This window comes from Polyodon spathula, chromosome 19, assembly GCF_017654505.1.
Source record: "Polyodon spathula isolate WHYD16114869_AA chromosome 19, ASM1765450v1, whole genome shotgun sequence".
Taxonomy (NCBI): domain Eukaryota; kingdom Metazoa; phylum Chordata; class Actinopteri; order Acipenseriformes; family Polyodontidae; genus Polyodon; species Polyodon spathula.
Genome location: NC_054552.1, coordinates 26,806,284 through 26,829,838, shown reverse-complemented (window position 1 = coordinate 26,829,838; position 23,555 = coordinate 26,806,284). Strand labels below are relative to the sequence as shown.

At 37.4% G+C, this 23,555-nt stretch overlaps 1 protein-coding gene across 2 annotated transcripts in view; it reads right to left on the bottom strand.

Annotated features, from left to right (window-relative positions):
- LOC121294500 (fibrillin-1-like) overlaps positions 1 to 23,555 on the bottom strand; it is a 76,131-nt gene that overhangs the window by 33,767 nt on the left and 18,809 nt on the right. For both annotated transcript variants that reach the window (XM_041218273.1, XM_041218272.1), the window contains exons 8-31: positions 23,043 to 23,168; positions 20,564 to 20,689; positions 16,231 to 16,383; positions 15,365 to 15,541; positions 15,032 to 15,181; positions 14,516 to 14,635; positions 13,803 to 13,928; positions 12,983 to 13,105; positions 10,778 to 10,900; positions 10,191 to 10,343; positions 8,974 to 9,027; positions 7,697 to 7,822; positions 7,167 to 7,292; positions 6,628 to 6,747; positions 6,168 to 6,305; positions 5,813 to 5,863; positions 5,308 to 5,433; positions 4,490 to 4,717; positions 3,464 to 3,589; positions 2,962 to 3,090; positions 2,365 to 2,490; positions 2,148 to 2,273; positions 1,780 to 1,902; positions 196 to 321 (exon numbers count right to left, since the gene is read on the bottom strand). In XM_041218273.1, coding sequence (XP_041074207.1) covers positions 196 to 321; positions 1,780 to 1,902; positions 2,148 to 2,273; positions 2,365 to 2,490; positions 2,962 to 3,090; positions 3,464 to 3,589; positions 4,490 to 4,717; positions 5,308 to 5,433; positions 5,813 to 5,863; positions 6,168 to 6,305; positions 6,628 to 6,747; positions 7,167 to 7,292; positions 7,697 to 7,822; positions 8,974 to 9,027; positions 10,191 to 10,343; positions 10,778 to 10,900; positions 12,983 to 13,105; positions 13,803 to 13,928; positions 14,516 to 14,635; positions 15,032 to 15,181; positions 15,365 to 15,541; positions 16,231 to 16,383; positions 20,564 to 20,689; positions 23,043 to 23,168 — 3,102 coding nt within the window. The remainder of the gene's footprint in view (positions 1 to 195; positions 322 to 1,779; positions 1,903 to 2,147; positions 2,274 to 2,364; positions 2,491 to 2,961; positions 3,091 to 3,463; positions 3,590 to 4,489; positions 4,718 to 5,307; positions 5,434 to 5,812; positions 5,864 to 6,167; positions 6,306 to 6,627; positions 6,748 to 7,166; positions 7,293 to 7,696; positions 7,823 to 8,973; positions 9,028 to 10,190; positions 10,344 to 10,777; positions 10,901 to 12,982; positions 13,106 to 13,802; positions 13,929 to 14,515; positions 14,636 to 15,031; positions 15,182 to 15,364; positions 15,542 to 16,230; positions 16,384 to 20,563; positions 20,690 to 23,042; positions 23,169 to 23,555) is intronic.

Genomic DNA, 23,555 nt, shown 5'->3' with positions numbered 1-23,555 from the left:
CTGGATTCAATTTGAAACATGTCATCAGTATTTCTGGTGTAATTTCTTCTTGATAGCTACACTGCATTTTGGATATAACTAAATAACATATGTTTATTACAATTAATGTCTAAAATTCGCCCATGCATGAATGTATTTATATACGTTTTCATTTTGACCTGCTGAGTCATACAAATAGTGCACAGTATGAATTACCTAGGCATGTCTTCATATCCTCAGAGGCCATAAACCCATCGTAACACAGACACCGATATTCGCCAGGGATGTTGGTGCACTGTCCCCCATCACAGATATCAGGATTGTCCTCACACTCATCAATGTCTAAAGGAAAAAAAAGTATAGCATGAGGAAAGCAGCTAGCATCACTTTCACATAAGCAGCAACACATTTTTTTTTTTTTTAAGTCTTTTCTAACATGGCAGCATGCTTCTTCTGAACTCCAGCCATGTGTAAAACTGCATGACAGCACTATAGGTACTGGGAAGAGGAAGTTAATTATAAAAGCTTCAACGAAAAAATTCACTTAGTAGCTTTGAAATGAAAATGTGTTTGCTAATCTCCATATTTGAGACCAATATAATTAGGACTTCCAATTTTTGGTTTTAAGTCAATAAAACCTGATAAAACACCCCCAATACAAAAAAAAATGTAAAAACACTGGAAATGGTTACTCTTTTCACGGTGACCACCCCTTTCCCGTGAGAAAATAAAATAACCCATAAAATAACCCATAAAAAAGCTTTCCCAGTGCAGTTGGCCAATGTCTCGCCTTCCTGACTTGTATTGATTTGTTCTGAATACTTTAAACCCATCCCAACCACTAAGTGGCAACAAATTGCTACATTTCTATTGGATGATTATACACACTTGCAAGATTTAAAACAATACTACAATTAGAAATGGTTCGGTAGGGAGTATTAAAACGTTCATGCAATTTAAAACCGATTTGCAAATTTTGACGAAATGTAAAAAAATGCCTAAACACACAGAAACCCCAAAAGAATGTGCCAGTGACCATAAGGATTTTTCTGTGGAAGACAGCAAAGGAAACAGGCTACGATTGAAGCGTGCAAGTAATGTCGAGTTACTATACATATTGTGATAGAAAAAAACGGCCAATAATGTTGTAAAGTAACCAAAAACAATAATTTCCTACAGTATATAAAAAGCGAAAGTCCTGAAAAAACGATGACCGCGTGACCAGAACTTTAAGTAAACACACACTGGCATGCTTGAAATGTGCACAGTAACTGTGGTACTGAGAAGTTTACTCCTACAGGGTTGCATAAAAATGTTGGGGTCTGATAAGCCTGATTCTCCCAACGGAATCATAAAAACGAGCATTAAGAATCCCTGGATGTATTCACATTCAGAGTGGCCGTTTTAGTTTTCTCCAGCCCTCAGATTCGCCCAGCCAGGAGAGTAGAATGGCACAGTGCCACGAGTCCCCCTTATCTTTCAAGAATTGTTCAGCCTGCTGAATTCCATTCTCATAGAACAGGAAACCGTTCCCCTGCTCTCCCTCCCCTGAGTTTGGAGACAATCTATTTAATGGGTGGGAGTGCTAGCAGTGCTATTGCTGGATGTCTCCCCCGATGTAGGTGTTCTCCACGTTGTGAGGAGGTGGTAGCAAGTCATGGAGGCCTAGCTTTTTAAAGGAGGCTGTAGCTTTACTGACAGCATTAGTATTGAGACTGCCCTTCAACCATCTTAACCAGTAGAGATACACAGCCCTTTAGATAGAGCCTTCTGGTTCTAATATATAAAAATATTCCACACCTGTGCATGTTCTTTGGTCTGGCATCAGTGCATAGCCTGTCCTACAGCTGCACTCATAACTTCCTTCAGAATTTGTACAAAAGGTTTCACATCCTCCATTTTGTATGGTGCACTCATCGATATCTGCACAGAGAAAAATAAAAAATAAAAAAACACAGTGGATAAGAACCTCGATAAAAGACCTGAAATGTGCACTAAACCATATGAGAAACTGCTGAAGACTACATAAGCAGAAAATATGACATGAACATTTAGTAATAACAAGCCATATGTTGTTTGTTTTATTAATCAAGACAGGTAGAGTATATAACTTTTGAAATAGTATTGTTTGTATATAGAACATGCATACAACTGTATAACTTTCTTACCAACACAGGCTAATCTGTCATCAGTAGATCTATACCCTGTGTTACAGGCACACTGGTAGCGCCCGATCATATTCACACAACGGCCGTTCCTGCAAAGGTTATCGCTTAGCTCACATTCATTAACATCTGCCAAGGAAGAAAGAAGAAATTAGGAATGAATAAAAAAACTGGTACATGAACTCATGTATTACAGACGTCTGGCTCTTTGTCACTTCACCTAAACAGGCCGACCCATCCGTAGCAACCTGATGGCCAGTGGGGCACTCGCAGAGGAAACTGCCCTCTGTGTTAACACACACCCCTCCGCGGCACAGAAGCGGGTTCCTTTCACACTCGTCGATGTCTGAAGGGTGAAGAAAAAAAGACATTTCACTACTACGTTTTCTTTATTTAGCTCAGTCATAATTACATACGCGGGGAAATCCTTGGATATTGAAGTATAGAAACAATTGTCAACTGAATCCTTTGGCTTTTCGTACAACTTCACCTGCACAGACAGCACAGACTGGATCCCATCCAGGAGATTGAGCAGTTGACTCAATATACACAATTGAGGTATTTGTTCTTTTTATTCATCATTTTTTGTTCATCACTGTGTATTATGGATTGCTTTGGTCTTCAAACCTTTCGTAATGTACTATTTAAGACATATGGTTCATTTCTCCATGATTGATGTATCAGTGTGCACCAGTCACTGGCTCTACAGATGTTTAAACTGATTATAAAGCCTGTATCTGTAATATGGGACTAATGCAAGCTTGTGGTTCTTTACTGTAAAAGATGATTTTGAAAGCCACCCTTTTTATCAACTTACCCATGCAGTTCTTCATCATCATAAATCCACTTTCGTAACCCTCAAAGCATTCACATGCAAAGTCCCCAGGAGTGTTGACGCAAGTTCCCTTTCCGCAAAGATCAGGAGATATCCGACACTCGTCAATATCTGTATTTGAAAACCCAGTCAGCTGTCAGAAACTTTTTCTAATCAAACGCTAGTGTAAACTAGTAAAACAAAAGAAAGTTTAGTGTTTATATATCATACAATAGTGTCCATATTTAAAACCTGTATACAACTCCTTTTGAAACCTTCATAGCAAAATCCTGTACAATATATTCTGAATTATAAGAACAGGCAGGGCTGATTATTATGCTTAAATTAATTTATATGAATTAATAAAAAATAAAAAAATCTTAAAAACTGGGGAAAAAAGTCTCTGATAAGGTATTTATATTCTTAAACCTTCATTAATATGGTTTTACATGTTTCAAGTACAAATTCAGTACAAGCACTCATTATAAAATAAATTCCATCTTACCAGTGCAGTTCCTTTCCTCTGAGTCAAGTGCAAAGCCACTGTCACATTTGCATTTGAAACTACCGATTGTGTTCCTGCATTTGCCATTACTGCACAGATTATGGATCATTTTGCACTCGTTGACATCTAAAAAGGAGACAGCATAAGAACAGACATTTCAAATAAGGGTTTGTGTGTTTTCACGATTACGCAGTGACTGCAATGACTCTTGGGGTTCCAGAAAACCAAAGCACACATCTACTTGTAAGCAGGTCACGAGAGGTGAACTTGTGGAATGTATTATGACGAGCAACAGAATTCTTCAATACTGGATAAGCCACGTCGGTTTCAATTCAATGTGCCAGGAGACACGCATTTGTTTACTTATTTATTTATTTTATTTAGTAGTTGCCAATTTTTTATTTTTTTTTCTCCTAATTTGAAATGTTATTATCCTAATTTGAAATGCCCAATTATTATTTAGACTCAGCTCACCGCTACCACCCCTGCACTGACTCGGGAGGGTGAAATCAAACACACGCTGTCCTCCGAAGCGTGTGTCGTCAGCCAACCGCTTCTTTACACACTGTGGATTCACCATGCAGCCACCCAGGAGCTACAGTGCCGGAGGACAATGTAGCTCCCGGGCAGCTAACAAGCAAGCCTGCAGGCGCCCGGCCAGACTACAGGGGTCGCTGGTGCACGGTGAGCAGCGGACACCCTTGCCGACCTAAACTCTCCCCCCGACGACGCTCAGCCAATTGGGCGCCACTTCCTGGGAGCTCCCGTCCACAGTCGACTGTGGAATAGCCCAGACTCGAACCGTCAACGTCCAGGCTATAGGCGCATCCTGCAATCACGCAGAGCGCCTTTACTGGATGTGCCACTCGTGAGCCCGAGGACACGTGCATTTTGAGCTTCAATACAATAGTCACTCAAATTTTTGGAACCTGCCAGTGTATACATCAGTTGTTCTATTTTCACAATTCATCCCTAGGAAACTGTGCAGTGAAGCATGAGGGTATTTGCAGCAACAGGCCTGGTTACCTTTCAAGAAAGGCCTTCCATTGACGAAATCGCCTCTGTGGGAGAAGCCTGGGCCTCGAGGACAAAGCTGATCATACTCTGGGGTGCGTTTCTCTGGGCACTCTTCACACTCAGGTCCCCAGGCAGCGCCCACGGAGCAGCAGCATGCATCCACACGGTGTTTGCCAGGGATTGGAGAGGAGCACCTCTCATCTTCATGGGTCAAATAACAAAACTCCATTCGCAGATCTGCAATCCAAAAACAAACATGCTTTATATATATATATATATATATATATATATATATATATATATATATATATATACATACATACATACACACACACACACCATAATCAACAAATAACTATCGGGAACTTAAACTGTTCTTGTTCTGCAAGATAGATCACGTGGCAGTAGTGTAAAAAAACAAAATGTGCAAACAGATTATTTTATTCTGCCTTCAGTTCAAAAGCACATTTTATGTACAGCGGATAAAAATCTAACAGAGAAAGATAATGTGCATTGCAATTACTGTACCCCCTTATTATACCGCAAAACCAGATATGAGGCGTTCCTATCATGGCTACCATTTACCCCATAATGTCATTCCAGCAGGATTTGCACTATTGCACTATTGTTACTATGCGAAACACAAGTCTCTTAACTAGGGTTCCCAACTACACCATTATAAAGACTCTTCATTGCCTCCAATTAATTATTATAAACCTCTGAAGATTAAGTGGTATTTAAAAACAAGAAACTTTTTTAATAAAAAAAGATGATGTGCTGAACATGATATAAGTCTGATAAAACACCCATAGATATTTTTTACATACCAACGCATGTTCGACCAGTGGCATCCAGGGTCATTCCACTGGGGCACTGACAAATAAAAGATCCCACTGTATTTACACACTTTCCATTGGTGCAAACTCCAGGAAATACTTCACATTCATTCACATCTATTACCAGAAAAGAAAATTAAGAATGCACCCTGACATGTATCATTAGAAAAGTGTTAATATGGGTTATTATACTATATCATCCATTATGTGACCTTATAATAAAGGTTTACTACATCATCAAAGAACAAAGCTTTGGACTGTTATACATTACCAAAACAACTTCAGTCATTTACAGTATTCTCAAATGAACAGTGCTATGGATATTTTGCTGTTGCATCTATGAACTGAATAAATGGCACAGGACTGTTTCCTTAAGGACATCATTATTGGTTTCCGTGTAGTAGGATAATCCTCTCTTAACATAAACACAAATGCTTAACAATATAAAACAGTGGTAACTAAATGTTGCAATGTCAAGTAGAAGCATCAGCCTTACCTTCACAAGTTGTCCCTCTAACTCTCGCATATCCCTTTGAACAGAATGGATCTGAAACAAAGACACAATTTATCTGACACTGAAAGCTACAGAACACACTACCTGTTAATCTGGGGATCCATTCTATACAATGTATAAGCACTTTATTGATTATGATTTTAACTATTAAAGATTTCAAAATAATAACAGTAAATGGCAATGAACTTTAAATATATTTGTAATTATTTTTCTACTACAGGATAAGAATATGTAGCGCACTTGCTAACTTTTGCATTTCATTCAAAGTGGTTTATGTGTAGTTTTGAGACCTGGTTTTGTTTTGCTTAGTTGACAACCCCACCATCAGCTTTCTCACCTGGCTCACACGGGGCACAGGGGCTTCCCCAGGCTGCCCCCATTGTGGCACAGCAGTGTGACTTCAGGGTCTCTCCATTGATATTGATCTCACATCGCCCATTAATGATCTTCAGCCAGCAAGTCCCCTTGCCTGTTTCTGTAATCAAGGGAAGAATACAGTATACATACATGTGTGACTATGATCTGATTAAACCATGCATTTTCACAATGGGATGCATTTTATTTCATTTTTAAACTTTTGCTTAAATGTTAATTGAAGTTTTAAAAACATACTACCCATCCATGTGCGATAGCGGTAGAGAAAGGGGTTAAACAGTACGAAATGTTCTTTTTTACTTTTTTGAAAAAAAAAAAAAACACTTAACTTGGACAAATAGCTGTTTCAGTGAGTTAGCTGCTAGTAAGGAACCCCCTGTAGATATGATGGTTTTGAAAACACAAACAAATAGTGTACATACCGACACAAACAGTTCCAGTTTTATCTAGTGTGCTTCCCTGGAGACATTCACAGGCGAAGGAGCCAGGGTTGTTCCTGCAGTTTCCGTTAACACAAGGGCTGGATTCGCACTCATTAATATCTACAAAGAGAGGTTCTATTATCTTACAGCTTCATTACTGAGCATTTCGGCTTTTACTGCATTCTGTCTAACTGCTAATTGTTGCAGTGCTGCCCTGTGTACTTGTGTGTACATAGTGCTGCAACTGTCTCTTTTTAACACAGCTGCAACTGCTTTTATTTCTGTTTCAATCAAAGAGAGTGACTTTTACGGATAAAAGTACTGTGGAATGTGATATTTAGATTAGGTTTTACAGATTACAAAAAAAGTGTGATGGGATTGGTTGGTTAAACTCAGGACATGTTAAAAACAAAACAAAAGTGATTGAGTTTAAAAAGAAATTGGTATTTCGTTATATAAAACTGGCCAAAAAAGTAGAGAATGTGGAAATATGAAATACATTAAAGTGTAATATATTGTAACATCAAAAAAGAGATTACCTTCACAAACGTCAGTGTCCGATTTAAAGACATATCCCTTTGGGCAGGAACAGGTGAAGCTCCCGGGCGTGTTTCGGCATTGTCCATTTTCACACAGCTGCCTGTTTATTGCACATTCATCAATATCTATAGAACAAAGAAACAGATACAGTGACACCTCCATTAACCATTCCAAGGACTGGACATAATGCTTATATAAGGGTATTACCTTATATAATGTTCCTATTATATAATTTTGTACCTGTTTACTATGCAATTATGCAAATTCCAACAAAAAATGCTTCTGACTCATCGAGACTCCTCAATAGCTGGAACTGAAGCCCCATAAACAGCTATGAGTCTTTTCAGAAATCATTTTTGCTGGAATAGTCAGTAAGCATGGCAGTTACTGATTTAAGCAGAAACAGCAGGATATCCAATACACACATTGGATAATAGGATATTAAACAGGTAACACATTCAATATTAATACAATGTAGATGGTATAAAGTATACGCTTATATAAATAATGCATCTGAATAAAAACCTACCAACACAGTTTTTGCCACTTGAATCTATTTCATATCCTTGGTTGCAGTTACATCTGTACGTTCTGTGCAGGTTCTCACAAACTCCATTTTGACAAAGGTCAGGATCCAGGGCACACTCGTTTATATCTGTCATAAGAAAATAACACAAGCATGTTAATACAATACAGCACACCCCCTCCCAGGGCTGTACTTTATATGCTTCGTACGGACTGTCTCTCAATAAAATTGCATCACAACAAAGAGGTTCTGTATTCTGTAAGTAAGATTATAAAGAGGGGCACACAAGCATCTATCACCCATATCCCTAAATTCTGATACTTTCAATAACATGTGCTAAAGAATGTTGTAACCTAGGGCAAGCCAAATTATCATTTAGAGATGTGCTGAAATGCATTTCAAGATATTTTAAATTGAATTGTAGATAGCTCAAACTAACTCGATCTCAAGATACCTCTAACACATTTTGAGATATCTCAAATTCAGTTCAAGATATCTCAAATTGACTTCCTGTCCTGTTTCAGATATCTCAAATTGAATTTGAGATATCTCGAATTGACTTCCTGCCTAGTTTGAGATATCTTGAAATGGGCTGGAAGTCCATTCAAAACATAAAGCATTTTCATAGGAAGTCAATTCGAGATATCTCAAACAGCACAGGAAGTCAATTTGAGATATCTTGAACTGAACTTGAGATATTTTGAATTGAATTTGAGATATCTTGAATTGAATTTGAGATCTCAAATTGAATCTGAGATCTCAAATTGAATCTGAGATATCTCAAAATGAGTTTGAGATATCTTGAAATCGAGTTAGTTTGAGATATCTGCAATTCAATTTAAGATATCTTGAAATGCATTTCAAGCTACCTCTAAATGATAATTTGGCTTGCGATACTAACCAAGTTTCATCACAATTGCATATGCTGTTCTCTTAATACATGTACAAATGGACATATACAGTTTGAACCAAAGACAGTAAAAACAGATGGACAGGGTTATCCTGTATGAACCGGCACTGCCACTATATCCCTGTCACCTGGGAAATTCTTTGCCAATGGGAGGGGAAAAAACATTTAAAGTAAATCCTATTGTTCATGAACTGGCAATGTTTCAATAGGTTGACACTGAAATCTTACCAGTATAACCAAGTGAGGTCTTTTTGCACTAGTGCCAATTCAATATTCCAGTATAGTTAGACTGCATAGCATGCACTGTGACAAATACATCAATACTCTTGAGCTATAAATAAATTGTATATCTCTTACAGAAACTACATACCTCTCCCATCAGAAGTAATACCAGGTCCTTTACTGCACAATGCATTGAATTCAGCTGAAATGGGAACACATTTTAATAGCTTAATAGGTACACACAGGGGTTAGTACTCGTATATACAACACAACTCTGCCTGTTCAACTTTTTTATTTTTGCATATTGGAATCTATAATGGCCTAGCCACACATTCTGTTCTGTTCAGTCTAAAATGTTCTAAAACAAAAGGACAATTCTCTTTCAACTTCCACTAACCCTTAGGCAGCAATTAACCAACACTGGATACTGACCGGAAAATGAGTTCTTCTCATGGAGAACTGTTAAGGATGTCAGAAGTGCTTTTGTTTATACAAAAATGTCAGCTAGCTGCTGTTTAATCTAAAACAATGATTATGCAGCAATAACAAATGTGCGCAACAGACGTTTTGTAGCAAGCAGTTCTCTAGATACATACACAACCTGTAAAGGGTGACATAAGTATGTCCGGACATCTGCTTACCACTACACTCACCGATAATAATGCAGATCTTTCAACTACACTTCTCTGACACTTTATTCGTTACATCAATTAATATGCTTGTGTTTTGTGTTTTGCTATTTCTAGAAAGCTGGAGACTGATCAGATGTGGCAAATATCTCAATCACCTAAATGGTTTGAGAAAGAATGCTTTTTATAAATACTGCTAGCGGGTCTTACTCAGGTCCAAGAAAATATTGGCGACAAACATTTCTTTGTCTTACTTGAATGTAACAGTTTGCCAAAGCTTCTTACATTTACTGAAGCCTAACTGTTGAAACGGCTGTATTAGAATTATTGCAGGCAAGCACAGAAGACGACATTTCTTTTGAAGGGTCTGTGATCAATAGCTTCTCTTGAGCATCACATTTTTCCCGGCTACAGCTGAGCCTTATGGAAGCCATCTGCATATGCCGTTTCCACGGAAACAAACAGTAATGTGTGGAATAATAAGGATATTAATCACAGATGTATCAACACCTTTATATGGCATTTTAGTGTATTATTTACACATTTTAATTTTAATTTAGCCTCTGCATTCACTGAACTTTTCCACTGTCCTCATGATACAGCTATTCAATTACATGAAAAATGGGGGGTGTTTGGTATTTGCCAGATTTCTGCAAGGTTGATTAAAACTGCAAAGTTATACCTCCGTTGGGGTTGGGGGTGGCCGTTGGTCTCCCCTATTTGGCAAATAACTTACCGGAGTTTGGTGCTGGGCAAGGTTGACAAGGCTCCCCAAAGGCATATTCAATGTTGGCACAACAACACTCCGATTTGGTCACAGCTCCAAAGAACGGTTTGACACATTGCCCCCTCTTGTAACCCCCGTAACATGTGCTGCGCATGTGTGTATCTAGAATTACATACAAAACATTCCATTCAAGAGAGTCCTGTCATTAACACAAGACGAGGGATTCAGAATTAGAAAATACCCTAAATATTCTGGCATCACACCAAAGCAAATTAATTTCCTTCAAATATATATATTTGAAATTACAATGAAATTGCTCCAATTTACTGCAAGGGGCCTCCAAATATGAATCATGTCAAATATTTTTGCAGTCTTTGGATTTATTTGAGAATCAAATGGATCACAAAGCAGGCTTTGCTTTAAGGTAGATAATTGTTTTTCAGTGAGCTTAAGTTGACAAATGCTTCTCTGTTTTAAATGCATTATTTTTTGAAGCTGCATCATGTACACCTATCAGGAATTCACTTTGAATGTCAAAAGAATACGGTAACTTTGCCATCCAAATCTATATGAGATAATCATTTATGTTCTCTTACCAACACAGACCCGCCCATCCAGTCCTACCGCCAGACCAGGGAGGCAGTCACATCGAAACGAGCCTTCCGTGTTTACACAGCGTCCGTTCATGCACATGCCTGGTGTCTCACACTCATCAATATCTACGGGGAAACAAAAGAAAAATGAAAACAGTAAGAAACAAAACTAACTTGATAGGGTAAGCAGAGGAGTTGTAGTTCCTTGAACCAAGAGCTCATGAGATTAGAAGAAATGCCTTTTTATACATCCTGGACAATCGCTACTGTACTGTAGATGTGAGCAACTTCATGGTGATGGGGATCTTTCAGGAGATGGCGGACAAAAATAGATTTCTGGAAGTAATTTAGACCAGCTTGCAGAGTTATTTTGTTTTTCTTTAAGGCAGAACCCCCCTTCATTGCAATGTGGAATATGTCTATATGCACTGTTAGTTCGTGTCTCTGCAGACTTTAAGCCTAAAGTAACGGAAAACTACAAAAAAACAAAATGAAAAAACAAACAAATAATGACTAATATGTTCCATGGTTCCACTCCTAACCCCTCTGAGAATTTACATTCTTTAAGCTTGCACCCTTCACTGCTGTGGAAAATAAACTAACAAATGTGCGAGTCCGAAGTCTTAAACTCTAGAAATAGCTTTACTTTGAACAATGATTACACCGTGTAACCCTTTTTTTTTTTTTTTTTTTTTTTTTTTGGTTCCTGGGTAGTAAGTGTTATTTCCTAATTGCTTATGCCTCAAAAGTATAGAAAATGACTATTATTCCCCACAAACTTTGCTTTTGTGACCAGGACAGTCATATTTTGAAGTTTACCTATTTTACCTATTTACAATTTGTCAGAGCTCTAGATAAGGAGTTGGCAGCCTTCAAGTACCTTCAAGACTTCTTCCCTAAGCTGTCTGAGGCAAAGGTCAAAGCCGGTGTCTTCGTGGGACCACAGATGAAGATGATCCTGGAGTGCAATGAATTCCCCAAGAAGCTCACTAGTAAGGAGAAAGTGGCTTGGAACAGCTGTGTCGCAGTGGTTTGGGGCTTCCTGGGCAATCACAAGGCCGAAAACTATGTGGAGCTGGTTGAGACTCTGGTGAAGAACTACGGCACAATGGGCTGTAGGATGTCCCTCAAAGTCCGTATCCTTGATGCTCATCTTGATAAATTCAAGGAGAACATGGGAGCGTACTCAGAGGATCAAGGTGAGCACTTCCACTAGGATATACTGGACTTTGAACACCGCTACCAAGGACAGTATAATGAGAACATAATGGGAGACTACATTTGGGGGCTGATTCGTGAAAGTGATTTACAGTATAATCGTAAATCTCGAAAAACTACTCACTTCTAAATCTTTTGTAGTCATTTTTGTATTACTTTAGTATAAATACAAGTTAATTTGGATTCATATGTTGTTTTTTTCTGACTTTATGTGAACGAAAAGACACAAATTCACCCGTTTTCTCATTGAAAATAGGTAAATTTCAAAATATCACTGTCCTGGTCACAAAAGCAAAGTCTGTGGAGAATAATAGCCATTTTCTATACTTTTGAGGCATAAGCAATTAAGAAATAACACTTACTACCCAGGAACAAAAATTGTGTTACATAGCGTTATTTACACAAGGCTGCTTAGTCACACTTAGATTCCCTAACGAAGGCCACCATATCCAAGCCAACATGCCTTTATGCTTGCACATTTTTTGGCAGGAATTTAAGCTAACAAGACCGACACCCTAACAGGAACCATGCTTGCACACACTACGCCAGGGGTCTCCAACACTGGTCCTGTAGATATGCTACCCAGCAGGTTTTATAGATGTCTTTACATCATCAGTGGAACACCTGGAACATCTGGAACACCTGTTAATCTTGACTAATTAAGCCAGTAATTGGTTCAATTATTCATTCAAGTAACTGAGAGATTGGTTGAAATGAAAACCAGAAGACCCTGTAGCTCTCCAGGACCAGGGTTGGAGACCCCTGTGATGAACTAAAGAAACAGCTATTGTGCAAAATGAAGTTACATCTGTACTGGCTATTTGATTGGTTGAGGTGTGAGACAGATCTTCTTTGAACTGCATGTCTAAGCTTACTGTTTAGGATTATTTTAGTTTTTAGAGACCCTGATATAAATAACATGTTTCACTCAGATTCCCTCAGCTGATTTAAAACTTTCAGTACAAGTACATAAAAGAAAAAAAAACATACCTTGGCAGAATCTTCCATTTGGTGCTAACTGGAAGCCAGATTTGCATATGCATTTAAAACTCCCATCTTCATTAATGCACATCCCATTAAGACACATGTTCTTAATAAGGCATTCATCTTGATCTGAAACCAATAAACACGTTGTATCATTTCATACCCATTTTAATGTCATTTCAAGAAGCTATCTGAAACTACTTTTCAGAAAGTGTTTACATGAGCAGCACAATCTCAGAAATACATCACTGAGAAGTGATTTTATTAACATGTATTTCATTTTATCTGGGCTTTTAGCTCTCTTCCATAATAACTTGATTGTTATTTAAAGCTGCATAGTTAGAATCTGTTTTCAAGCCATCATGAAAGAACTTATGAGGATTAGATGAAGAATTTGCCTCCAAGGGATAGTGAAAATTAAATGTCATTTTTGGCATGTAATATATAGTTAGTACAGTGTATTGCAGTTTCATAGTTTGTAACAAAGCAACCATTTCCTGTCTCCATGTCTGATAACCATGTATGCTGTTAATCAATTTAACATTTTTCGGTTGCAAGATGGCACGTCATATATATATAAACCCCAACTGATTCATCATCATACTGGTGCACCAAAAATGCCATCAGCTATACTTGTGGGGAAAAAAAAAAATGGATATATGAAAATAAAATAATAAATGTTAATTGCCTAAACAATACAATATTTTCCCCCAGGTCAATTAATAATGTATTTTTCTAAGCAATGGACATAAGGTCATCGAAGCTGGAGGAATCAATGCACGAACGTGAATATTAAAAAGAAAGGAGATCAAGCTGGTGGAATTACCTTCACAGTTACGCCCGTCTGATGTTACCTCGAAACCAGCATTGCATACACAGTGAAAGCTGCCATCTGTATTAACACAGCGTCCATTGTTGCAGATCCTGCCATTCGCCAAACATTCATCAATATCTGAGGAAATGAAGGAGAGCACGTTGAAGAAAAACAGCAACATGAAAAAAGCCATTAATATGCCAATGCATGAATTCACAACAAGGTAAGGAATTTATCTGCCCAGAGGATGTTTACAAGATCAAAAAACTTTACAAAAATAAAGCAGAAATAAACTGCACACGTCTTCACTGAGATCTAATCACAATATTACACCCACCCACCGTCACACATAAGGATTTACAGACGTAGTGAACCACAGTCAATTTCTATGTTACTTTTACTATCTTTGTATCTGTTTCCACCAGCCTTGTCAGCAATCTACTGCAGTCAATATGAGCTAACTTCAATATGATGATGTTGCTTTCTTGTCTGCACATGTCCACTGGAAACAAATCTCTTTCATACACAGTATCCACATTTTAGAGATGCAATAGATGCTAATTGTATTAACAAGGTATAAACTGCAACAATCTTTTTGACCAGATGTACTATGGGGTTAAACCATGTACCATCGAAGCTCCATGTTCTATAACACCCATGTTCCCTGATCTGGAGACAACCTCATCTCAGGAGCAACCTCTATGAGATATACTGTCTAATCTTACCTCTGCACTCTGTCCTTGTTGCTGTGCTTTGAAAACCAGCGTGGCATTGGCAGAAATAAGATCCTTGGGTATTTACACAATCTCCATTGACACAGGGGTTTCTATCACATTCGACATCATCTGAAATGAAATGGCAGTTTTACATGAATCTCCATATACCTGAAGCAAAAGGAATTGACATGTAAACATAATAACTCTATATAATCATACATATCCATCATAAGGCCTTGAAGTAAGCCTATTATAAATAAAAAGGCTTCAACAAAATATTGTGACCAAGATATTTTTATAAGCAGAGTGCCATCATGAAATAATCAGATTTTCATTTTTTTTTTTAGATTCAGCATTTGTTTAAGGGTCCAGATAAAAAAAAAAAAAAAACCTCTTGTTAAGACTTAGGAAATATGAGAGCTGTCATTTTTGTTAATATTTAGAAGAAAGAGGAGACAACAGTTTACTTGAATGATTTTGTTAGTACAATTGACTGACAAATCTGAAAGAAACACTTATGCATACCAATACATTCTCCTCGGACATCAAGCCTGAATCCCATGTTACACTCGCATCGATAGCTCCCAGGAGTAGGGATACAGCGTCCATTAATGCACAGATTCCGGTACAATTCACAAGTATTCAGACCAAAAGTTATATTTTGTGTAAGAATCACTGCAACAAAATATATATATATATATATAAAAAAAAATTCAGAAAGCAATCATTTTCAACAAGAAAAAAGTAGGCATTTTTTGTAAAGTTTTAATTTGTCTTGTTCTCAAGAAAATAATTGCAAATAATTAGTAACTGTAGATCCCACAGTTTCACTTTGTTAACAAGAATGGTTCAGCATACCTGTAGTTTGTCCATTGACTGGGGGCCTGGGTAGTCCACCATCAGGTGGCAAAACAGGCCGCTCTCCAATCACCGGGGCAAGGGGGCGACCATCTGGTCCAACTGGCACACTAGGACCAGGCCACTCTGGCTGACCTGGGACTGGGATCTGAGTGGAGCAGAGCTTTCTGTACTCATCTGAAACGCAATGACAAATGAAATGCAAACATTTGACTAGCTTTCAATTCGAATAATAATGTTCAAACACTGAGTCCCTTTAAAAAACAAAAAGGATAACATTGCTGAAATACCATACTCTGAATAGGCTGGAGTTTTATGTTAGCACCATCATGCTTTATCTCTTGTTGTTTCAAATTAGACTGTAACTATAGATGCAATAATAAAGTATAGACTGGGGGATAAGAAACAACTTAAGACTATCTACAAGTTCCTAAGGTAAAAGTCTTAGTTGTTTGTATTTGGTTTGGTAACTTTACTGGGTGTGTTTCTCCATTCTGATTTTTTATTTTTTTTTTTGCTATTGACGATTCAGAGTAAAACGTTTTGATGTAATCCTATGTGTTTTGATTCCTGTTGTGTGCTTTAAGGCAGTGATTTAAAATTACGTGTTTTAAAAAAAATACCCAGTAGTGGCGGTAGTGACATGCAATGAAATACAATGTGAATCTGAACAACAGTAAGTAATACTTTAGTTATGAATTCTGTGAAATTGCACACTTGTACCAAACCTTAGGTTATTCATTTTATTCCCCCCAAACTGACATGACAATACTGTTGCACATTACTAAATAAAGGCCATGGTCTTGCAGAAATATTAACCTAGGACTTAATTTTAGGGAGCTAAGTAACACAATGTAAACGCATACCAGTTCCACGCATTGGGCACATTGCTGGGGCAGACCCATCAGACCAGCACCGTCCACTGTCACAGCAGCACTGCATTCTGGTGAGGAGCTGGGGGAGCTGGTTGGCACAGCGACCACTCACTAGACTTGAGAAGCAGTATCCACCTCGCGCATCTGGAAAGAAGCAGCGTTTGCATTTACTGTATTTTATTTACAATTTTGGTGGGCCTACACATAAGAGGGATTATTCCATTGTACTTTGTGTTAGGAAAAACACATTTACCTAAAAAAAACATAAAAAAAATAAATAGGTCAATTCTTTCTTAGATAAAAACGGATTTGATTAGCATTTGCTGAAACCTTTACTAATGCAGACACAATTATTCAATTTTTGTAAATTAATGCTTTGTGATGACAAACCACAGTTTTTGGATTGTTTAGTTTGTAATATATCGTCTTCGGGCCTTGTGGTACATAAAGCCTAGATTTGTGCTGACAGATTCCAATGTCCTTAACGGAAAAACAAGCATGAGTGATATATCAATGAATGCAGGCGCTTTTCAAAATAGAATTCCAAAAATTGATATGTTGTTATTCCCTTCTAGTATTTATCTATTGTCTCTGTTTCCGGGAGTCCTGAGTTTAGTAGGAGATGAAAAACCTGCTCCATAAGCTTCTCAGACGTATTTAAAAGTTGATTTCCAAGGACGACACAATTCGTTTTTTGGCAGCGTGCGGATTATGGAATTTAATGTAGTTCTTAAAACAGATGTGCCAAAAGTGGCAGGGCAGCAAAAAAAGCAAAAACATAAATAAACAATACAAAGAAAACAGACTGAAACGAACAGTCTAGTCCAGGTTACTTTGTCAAGAGAGCTTGTGAAATCAAGCCAAATATAAACTGGAAATACAGGGGAAATATGTTTGTAAATAAATGCATCAGAACATTTAACAAACAAATGTTTATCGGGTTTCACAGTGCAAAATAATTGGGAATCGGATTATAGCTTATAAAATTTTCATGCAATGTCACAGTGTTATGATTTAAAAAATAAATCTGTAAGATTGGTAAACATATAGCAGATGGTCACTGGGTGTCTCGACAGGTCAGTGCTTCAAGTGTACTACTGAAAATGAACAGATAATAATTATAAAAGCATGAGCTAGCTCGACTGAATATTAGGGTATTCCTAATGACACACACTATCACCCAGACTGTTCTTCAGTTATGCTAATAGCAAAAATGAAACAAGCACCTCCTATGAACACTTTATCTTATATGAACAGAAGCAATGTTCAGACAAGACTGCACAGTGACTACATTGCTTGGCAATAGAAAACTACAGCAGGCAATGAAAAATATCTTAATGAATATTATGTGAGCCAGTTCTATTCATATTCTGTGTAGAACAAAAACTAATGAAAAAAATCTAGAATCCTCCGTAAAAACAATGTTTTGAGATGTACAATAATTAGTATATTAGTTAGTATTTGATCTGAAAGAATCAATCAATACACCATCGGATACCACGAAAACAACACCAGAAAAAATTATGAATGATCATTACCAAATGCTTATGTATTGACCATTGGCCATAAAGGTAGCAATTTGTTTTTTGAATGATATTAGATCAGCAGACATCACAATAACCCTTTACTACTAAAAATCAACAGTTTATATTTCATAGACCTTTTTAATAGTAATTGTGATTTTATATTATAAACATAAGGAATGGTGCGATTGTTTAACAGACTCAGCTATTAAAGCTTCTTATTATTCCACCAAATATTCCACAACTCTCTAAAGCAGGGGTCTCCAATCCTGCTCCTGGAGGGACGGTGTCCCTCCTGGTTTTTGTTCCAACTGTACCCTAAATTACTTAATTGGACCAATTAAGTGCTTATTAGAAACTTAATTGGTCCAATTCATTAATTTAGGGCACAGTTGGAACAAAAACCAGGTGGGACACCGGCCCTCCAGGACCAGGGTTGGAGACCCCTGCTCTAAAGCATCCATTGGAACCACCTGGTCCAACTCTCTATGTGGTAAGTTTATAAACATAACTTGTGTTACCTATTCCATTACTCTAGGTCCTCAAGTTGGAAACACCTTTCAAATAGGAAAAACACAGACTCCAATTAGTGGATTGTTTAGTTTACAGTAGTTCTTTAAAAGAGTCAAACATCCTGAATCGCCAAACCCAAATACGTCTTTGGTGATGGACTAATGTAGAAGAAGAATAAAGAGAGGGTCTCAACAACCTGAAGGGGTCTCAGTTTTAATTGCCAGCAGCTGTTTTTTTTTCTGAATAGGAAGTGGTTCAAGGGATTGTGCAGTTAATTTTATGCCATCGCATATCCTGATACCTAAAAATTAAAAATATGAATTATATAAAGCGGAGACATTCAGAAATGGAAATCAAGAAGTTGTTCCATTTCAAAAATGGATTCATTATTCAATTAATTTCTTATAATTAAGAAAAAAAAAGGTAAACAATGGAACTGCTTATGTGCCAAAGGCTTGGGGTGGGTCAGCACAAACCATATTGCCTTCTGAAAGTCAGAGGGAGACCAAAATGCCTTTATATATGGTGATTTGGGAAATCTATGCAGATCTTGGCAAGGTAATCTGAAGAACATACTCGATCTTCCAATGTTTTGCGATATAAACTCAGGGCTGTCTGAAAATAAAGTTACTCTGAACGACAAACTGATTTAAAGAATCTCTTTAAAGAGCAGTCATATTTGGGTTATATTTCTTGGCAGAACACTTTCACACAGGGTCGTCAAACCTGAACCTTTAAATGTGGGTGATTGCTCTGACTTCTATGTTTTTAAATGTCTAAAACCGCGATTGTGTCATTACAGTAAGTAAGTGACACTCTGCAGCTCAGCTCAGAACATGCAGAGGTTCTTTGGAACAAAAACTTGATATTCAGGTGTTTATTACTTATTAAAAAATGTGAGAAAGTGCATATTGAGATATTATATCTGTCTGCATCTCGTCGGCTCACTCTGGTAAAACAGAATTGCTCTTTCCTGTGGTATTAAAAAATGACTAAGACTACTGAGCTAAATTCTCTGTTTGATTTTTGGAAGCGTAACAATAGTTTCTCTGCAGGATCTTGCTGCCCGGAGAGCTCAACTGAGAATTTTTTTCTAGGAACTGGGTGGTAATTTTTAGATTTCTTAATTCTGGAACCTCAGATATTTTGGAACTTATTTTGATTCAGTAAATTATTCAGCTTTGTGCTGTAGATGCTTTCTCCATTATTCTATAAGAAACGTGCGCACCAAGACCTCTTTTTTTAAATTATAGGAACCTGAAGTTCTTCCCGTAACTCCAGATTTATTTTTGTTTATTAAAAGCATTATACAATACAGTAGGTATATAGGCAACATCTCTAACTGGCGAACATATCTAATTGGAACACCAATCATCTTTGAAAGCCAAACAGTAATTCACAGCAGGCCCTCACAAAAGCATATATATATATATATATATATATATATATAGATATATATATATATATATATATATATATATATGAACATAATGTGCTGTACGAGAACAACACAGAACGAAAGTGTCTAATTAAATCTTGCTCTATTAGGGACAAGCCACCATTATATATGGCAACTGCTGCATGTTTTGAAGCTACAATATTATGGTAGAGGTTGTAAAAGCCATATAATCCACAAACATGTTTAGTATTTATTTCAGAACAGACCATTAGGCAAGACAAGACAGGACATTGGGGCTCCTAATTTCTAGCACTCACAGCTAGCACAATTATAAACTGTCTCCTAATATATTTTGGTGGCATATGTACCAAACCAATGCAAGATTACACTGCTGACAACAGGAGAAATATGACTGGTTGATCCAATATGTTTTTGAACCCTGACTGCTGCATTCTGAAACAGTTAAGCTGAGACATTAGAGACACACGATGGTAAAGGGTAGATAGATTATTCACAGTGGAATCCTTCTATTCCAACCACAAAAGAGATACAAAATAGTTTTTATCACCTACATTTTCCTATTATTTAATTTCCTATTAATATCCCATTGCGTGTTTGGTATGATTCTCTGCTGTTGTTTTGGCTTAGCTCTTCATTTGCTGTGCTTGCTAACTATCCCAGCAAAAACCTCTTTCTGAAAAGACTCTGCAGGTGTGATTTCCGATTTGTGCGCTGATATCCCTAGGCCATGCATTGTGCAAGGAAGCCCGCTAAACACTGACAAGTTTCCCCACCTCACTGCCAACAGTCAACCTTGGGGAAGTCCATTTTTGCAGGAACAGATAGCTAAGCATGTCTAATACTATATAATATAAATAATATTTCTTACCTATACATCTTGAGCCATCAGGGGGTGTATAATAGCCTTGAGGACACTTGCAGAAGTAACTTCCCTTTGTGTTGGAACATTCACCTCCATCACAGATGCCAGGAATATTAGAGCATTCATCAATGTCTGCATGAAAAACACAGACAATCAGTTTAATTACAATAATTTAATTGATGATACACATGAAAGCTGTAACCCCATATTTGTAACCCTGTACTGTAATACACACACACACATATATATATATATATATATATACACACATACAGTATGTATATATCGTCTCTCCTTATATTCTCTCTCGCCATCTCTGCTCATCCTCTACTGGCCAACTCTTCTCTTCACTCTCCTTCCTCTCATGCCTGCTCCTTCTCTTCCCTTGTCCCCCTGTGGTGGAACCAGTTACCGGTTATCCTCAGGACTGTTCAGTCTTTTACTGCTTTCCGCCAAAATCCACTTATTCAACCGTTATTTGTAAATTTCTATGTATCTATTTCTGTTTCTGTACCTTTTTGTATTTTTCTTTATTTATATGTATTTTGTAGCTAGGTATGTGTTTGGTTTTGCATTTGTATTGCCTGTAACGTATATATTGTTATATGTTGTTTACTTTCTTTAAGTCACTTTGGTTAAAACTGTCTGCTAAATAATTAAATAATATATATTTCACGGGGCGGGAGCCAGGGCTGCGAGAGGATGGGAGTGTTTTTTGCAATTTAGGATTGGAGGCTTGGCCTCTAGGTAAGGGAGAGAGAAAAGGACGGGCTGGACTCCAACCGAGACAGCCTTTCCTATGGAGACTAGTCCTAACCTCCGGGGCCCTGAAAACAGAGTCCTCTGTCTTCTTGGACAGTTGTTATAGGCATTTCCTCGCAACTGGGTCCCAGTTACCGACCGGGTTCGACCCTCAGAGGACATATGAAGCCTTGACGTAAGGAAGAAAAGAGAATTTGAAAGAACACAAATAATTGTTAGTTCTGGGACTCGAGCACTAAGAGTAAGAGGGCCACGTCCCAGTAGGATAAAGAAGGAAGCAAGACAGAGCATTCTATCTTGAGGCAAGAGCTGGTGGTCCCCTCTGACCACATGAAGAACCTGCAGAGTTACTGGAACTCCAGGTAGGGGAAGTGAGACTCACTATCCCCCCAGTGAGGCGGAGGAGGGAAAAAGCAAAATGCAAGAGAAAGAGCTGAGCTGTGACTGGGTTTAAATAGTCAATGATGATAGACAGGTGAAATTAGTCAATGACGATAGGCAGGTGAAATTAGGAAGGGGCGAAGCCCTGGCTGAACTCCATTAAAGTTAACATATATAACATAACATCATCTCGTATGAAGGTTACTATAGACCAATAATACCAAATATATGTTTTTTTTTTTTCTTACAGTTCAAATTAAACTCTCCAACAATGTGGCCTGGCTGTAAGTCATCACACAAATTTGTTAATAAGCCAATACTAGAATAAGTCTTTTCTTTATTTAAGTACATAAAGAAAAAAGTTGCTGAGACTAGATTTTTGTGCAGCCCTTGTTATTTTAAAGCCAAAAATGTTCTTATAATAACTCTAACATTTTAAATGGCTTAAAACATTAAACCAAACCAGATATCTCAGAAGTGCTAAGCAATGCTTTAAAATCCCTTTTGCAGTGTTATTTGATCAGTCCATTCACTCATGCAACAGCATCTGCAGTCAAGCACTGAACTCTAACACTACTCAGACACCATCATACTTCCTTGTCTCCTTGTATTCCCTCAGGGCAAGAACGAGTGCCAGTTTTACCATCTACACAGCCAAGGAAAGAGATCACGTGCAGAGACTGCTAAAACAGCATAGTAACTTAAAAGAACCAGAATTAAAGGAAGCTTATGGTTTTTAAACTTTACAATATCTGTATAAGAAAGTTCCCTGTCTATTTGGGTCATTTTCCCATGAAAAAATCTATAAAACGTAAGAAAAAAAGAACATTATAATTATCTATAGCTACAGTAAATAAAAGCGACACAGAATAACACATATTGTAAGAAACTGAAAGAGATCTATATGTAGCCTTGTAAAAATTGTAGGCCTTCACAGTTTTCTCTTTAATCAAAACTCTCATTAAGGGCATTTTACAACCTCATTGTTAAATTTTCCCATAGAAGCATTACACAGTTAGTATTATATTTTATTTTACATGATGATTAAAGGTGGTTTTATATGGATCTTGAAAATATATATAATATGGTACAGATAATTGCAAACATGTTTTTTTTTTTTTTTGTAACTGATATAAAATGACCTTGGACAAATTTGCCAGAAAAAAGACCTGACATGAATACGTTCAACATTGAGTTCATTTGAGATAGGATAACCAACAGCAAATATAAAAGTGAAAACCTGTTGTGAGGTTTTGTTTAAACAGGCAGGATAATGTTTTTAATATGTTGTTCTGGGATGGTTTGCCTTCCTTTCCAGATGCAATTCACATTAAGTTCTTACCTTCACATTTTTGTGTTACTTCGTTAAATCTGTGTCCGGCTGGGCATTTGCACTCAAAGGATCCCACAGTGTTAATACAATTTCCTCCTTGACAGAGCCCTGGAATGGCCTGGCATTCATCCACATCTATCAACAAAGAAAAAAAAAATCACATTTCATTTGTTCTCCAAGAAAGCACTCTTCGTTGGAATAATATTGCTTTCATATGGAAACAGTATAAAACCAGTATGAATAGGATAAATGCAGCTGTTAAAGTTCTTTACCAAAGAATCTACCATGTGGCTTGCCTGTACTGTTCCATAACTTTTTAAAGAGATTGAATGTTTCTGATAAGCAGATGACTATATTTAACACATGGGCATGTGCTGCAATGTATCCGTTCTGGATGTATAAACCATGCATTTCAAAAGGAAATATATCTGGAGATTAGCAACTACAGATTGAACCCAAGTTTACTAACACAGTGGGTGCAATGTTAGCTATTGAAGAGTAAGTAGCGGAGTGCACTGATAG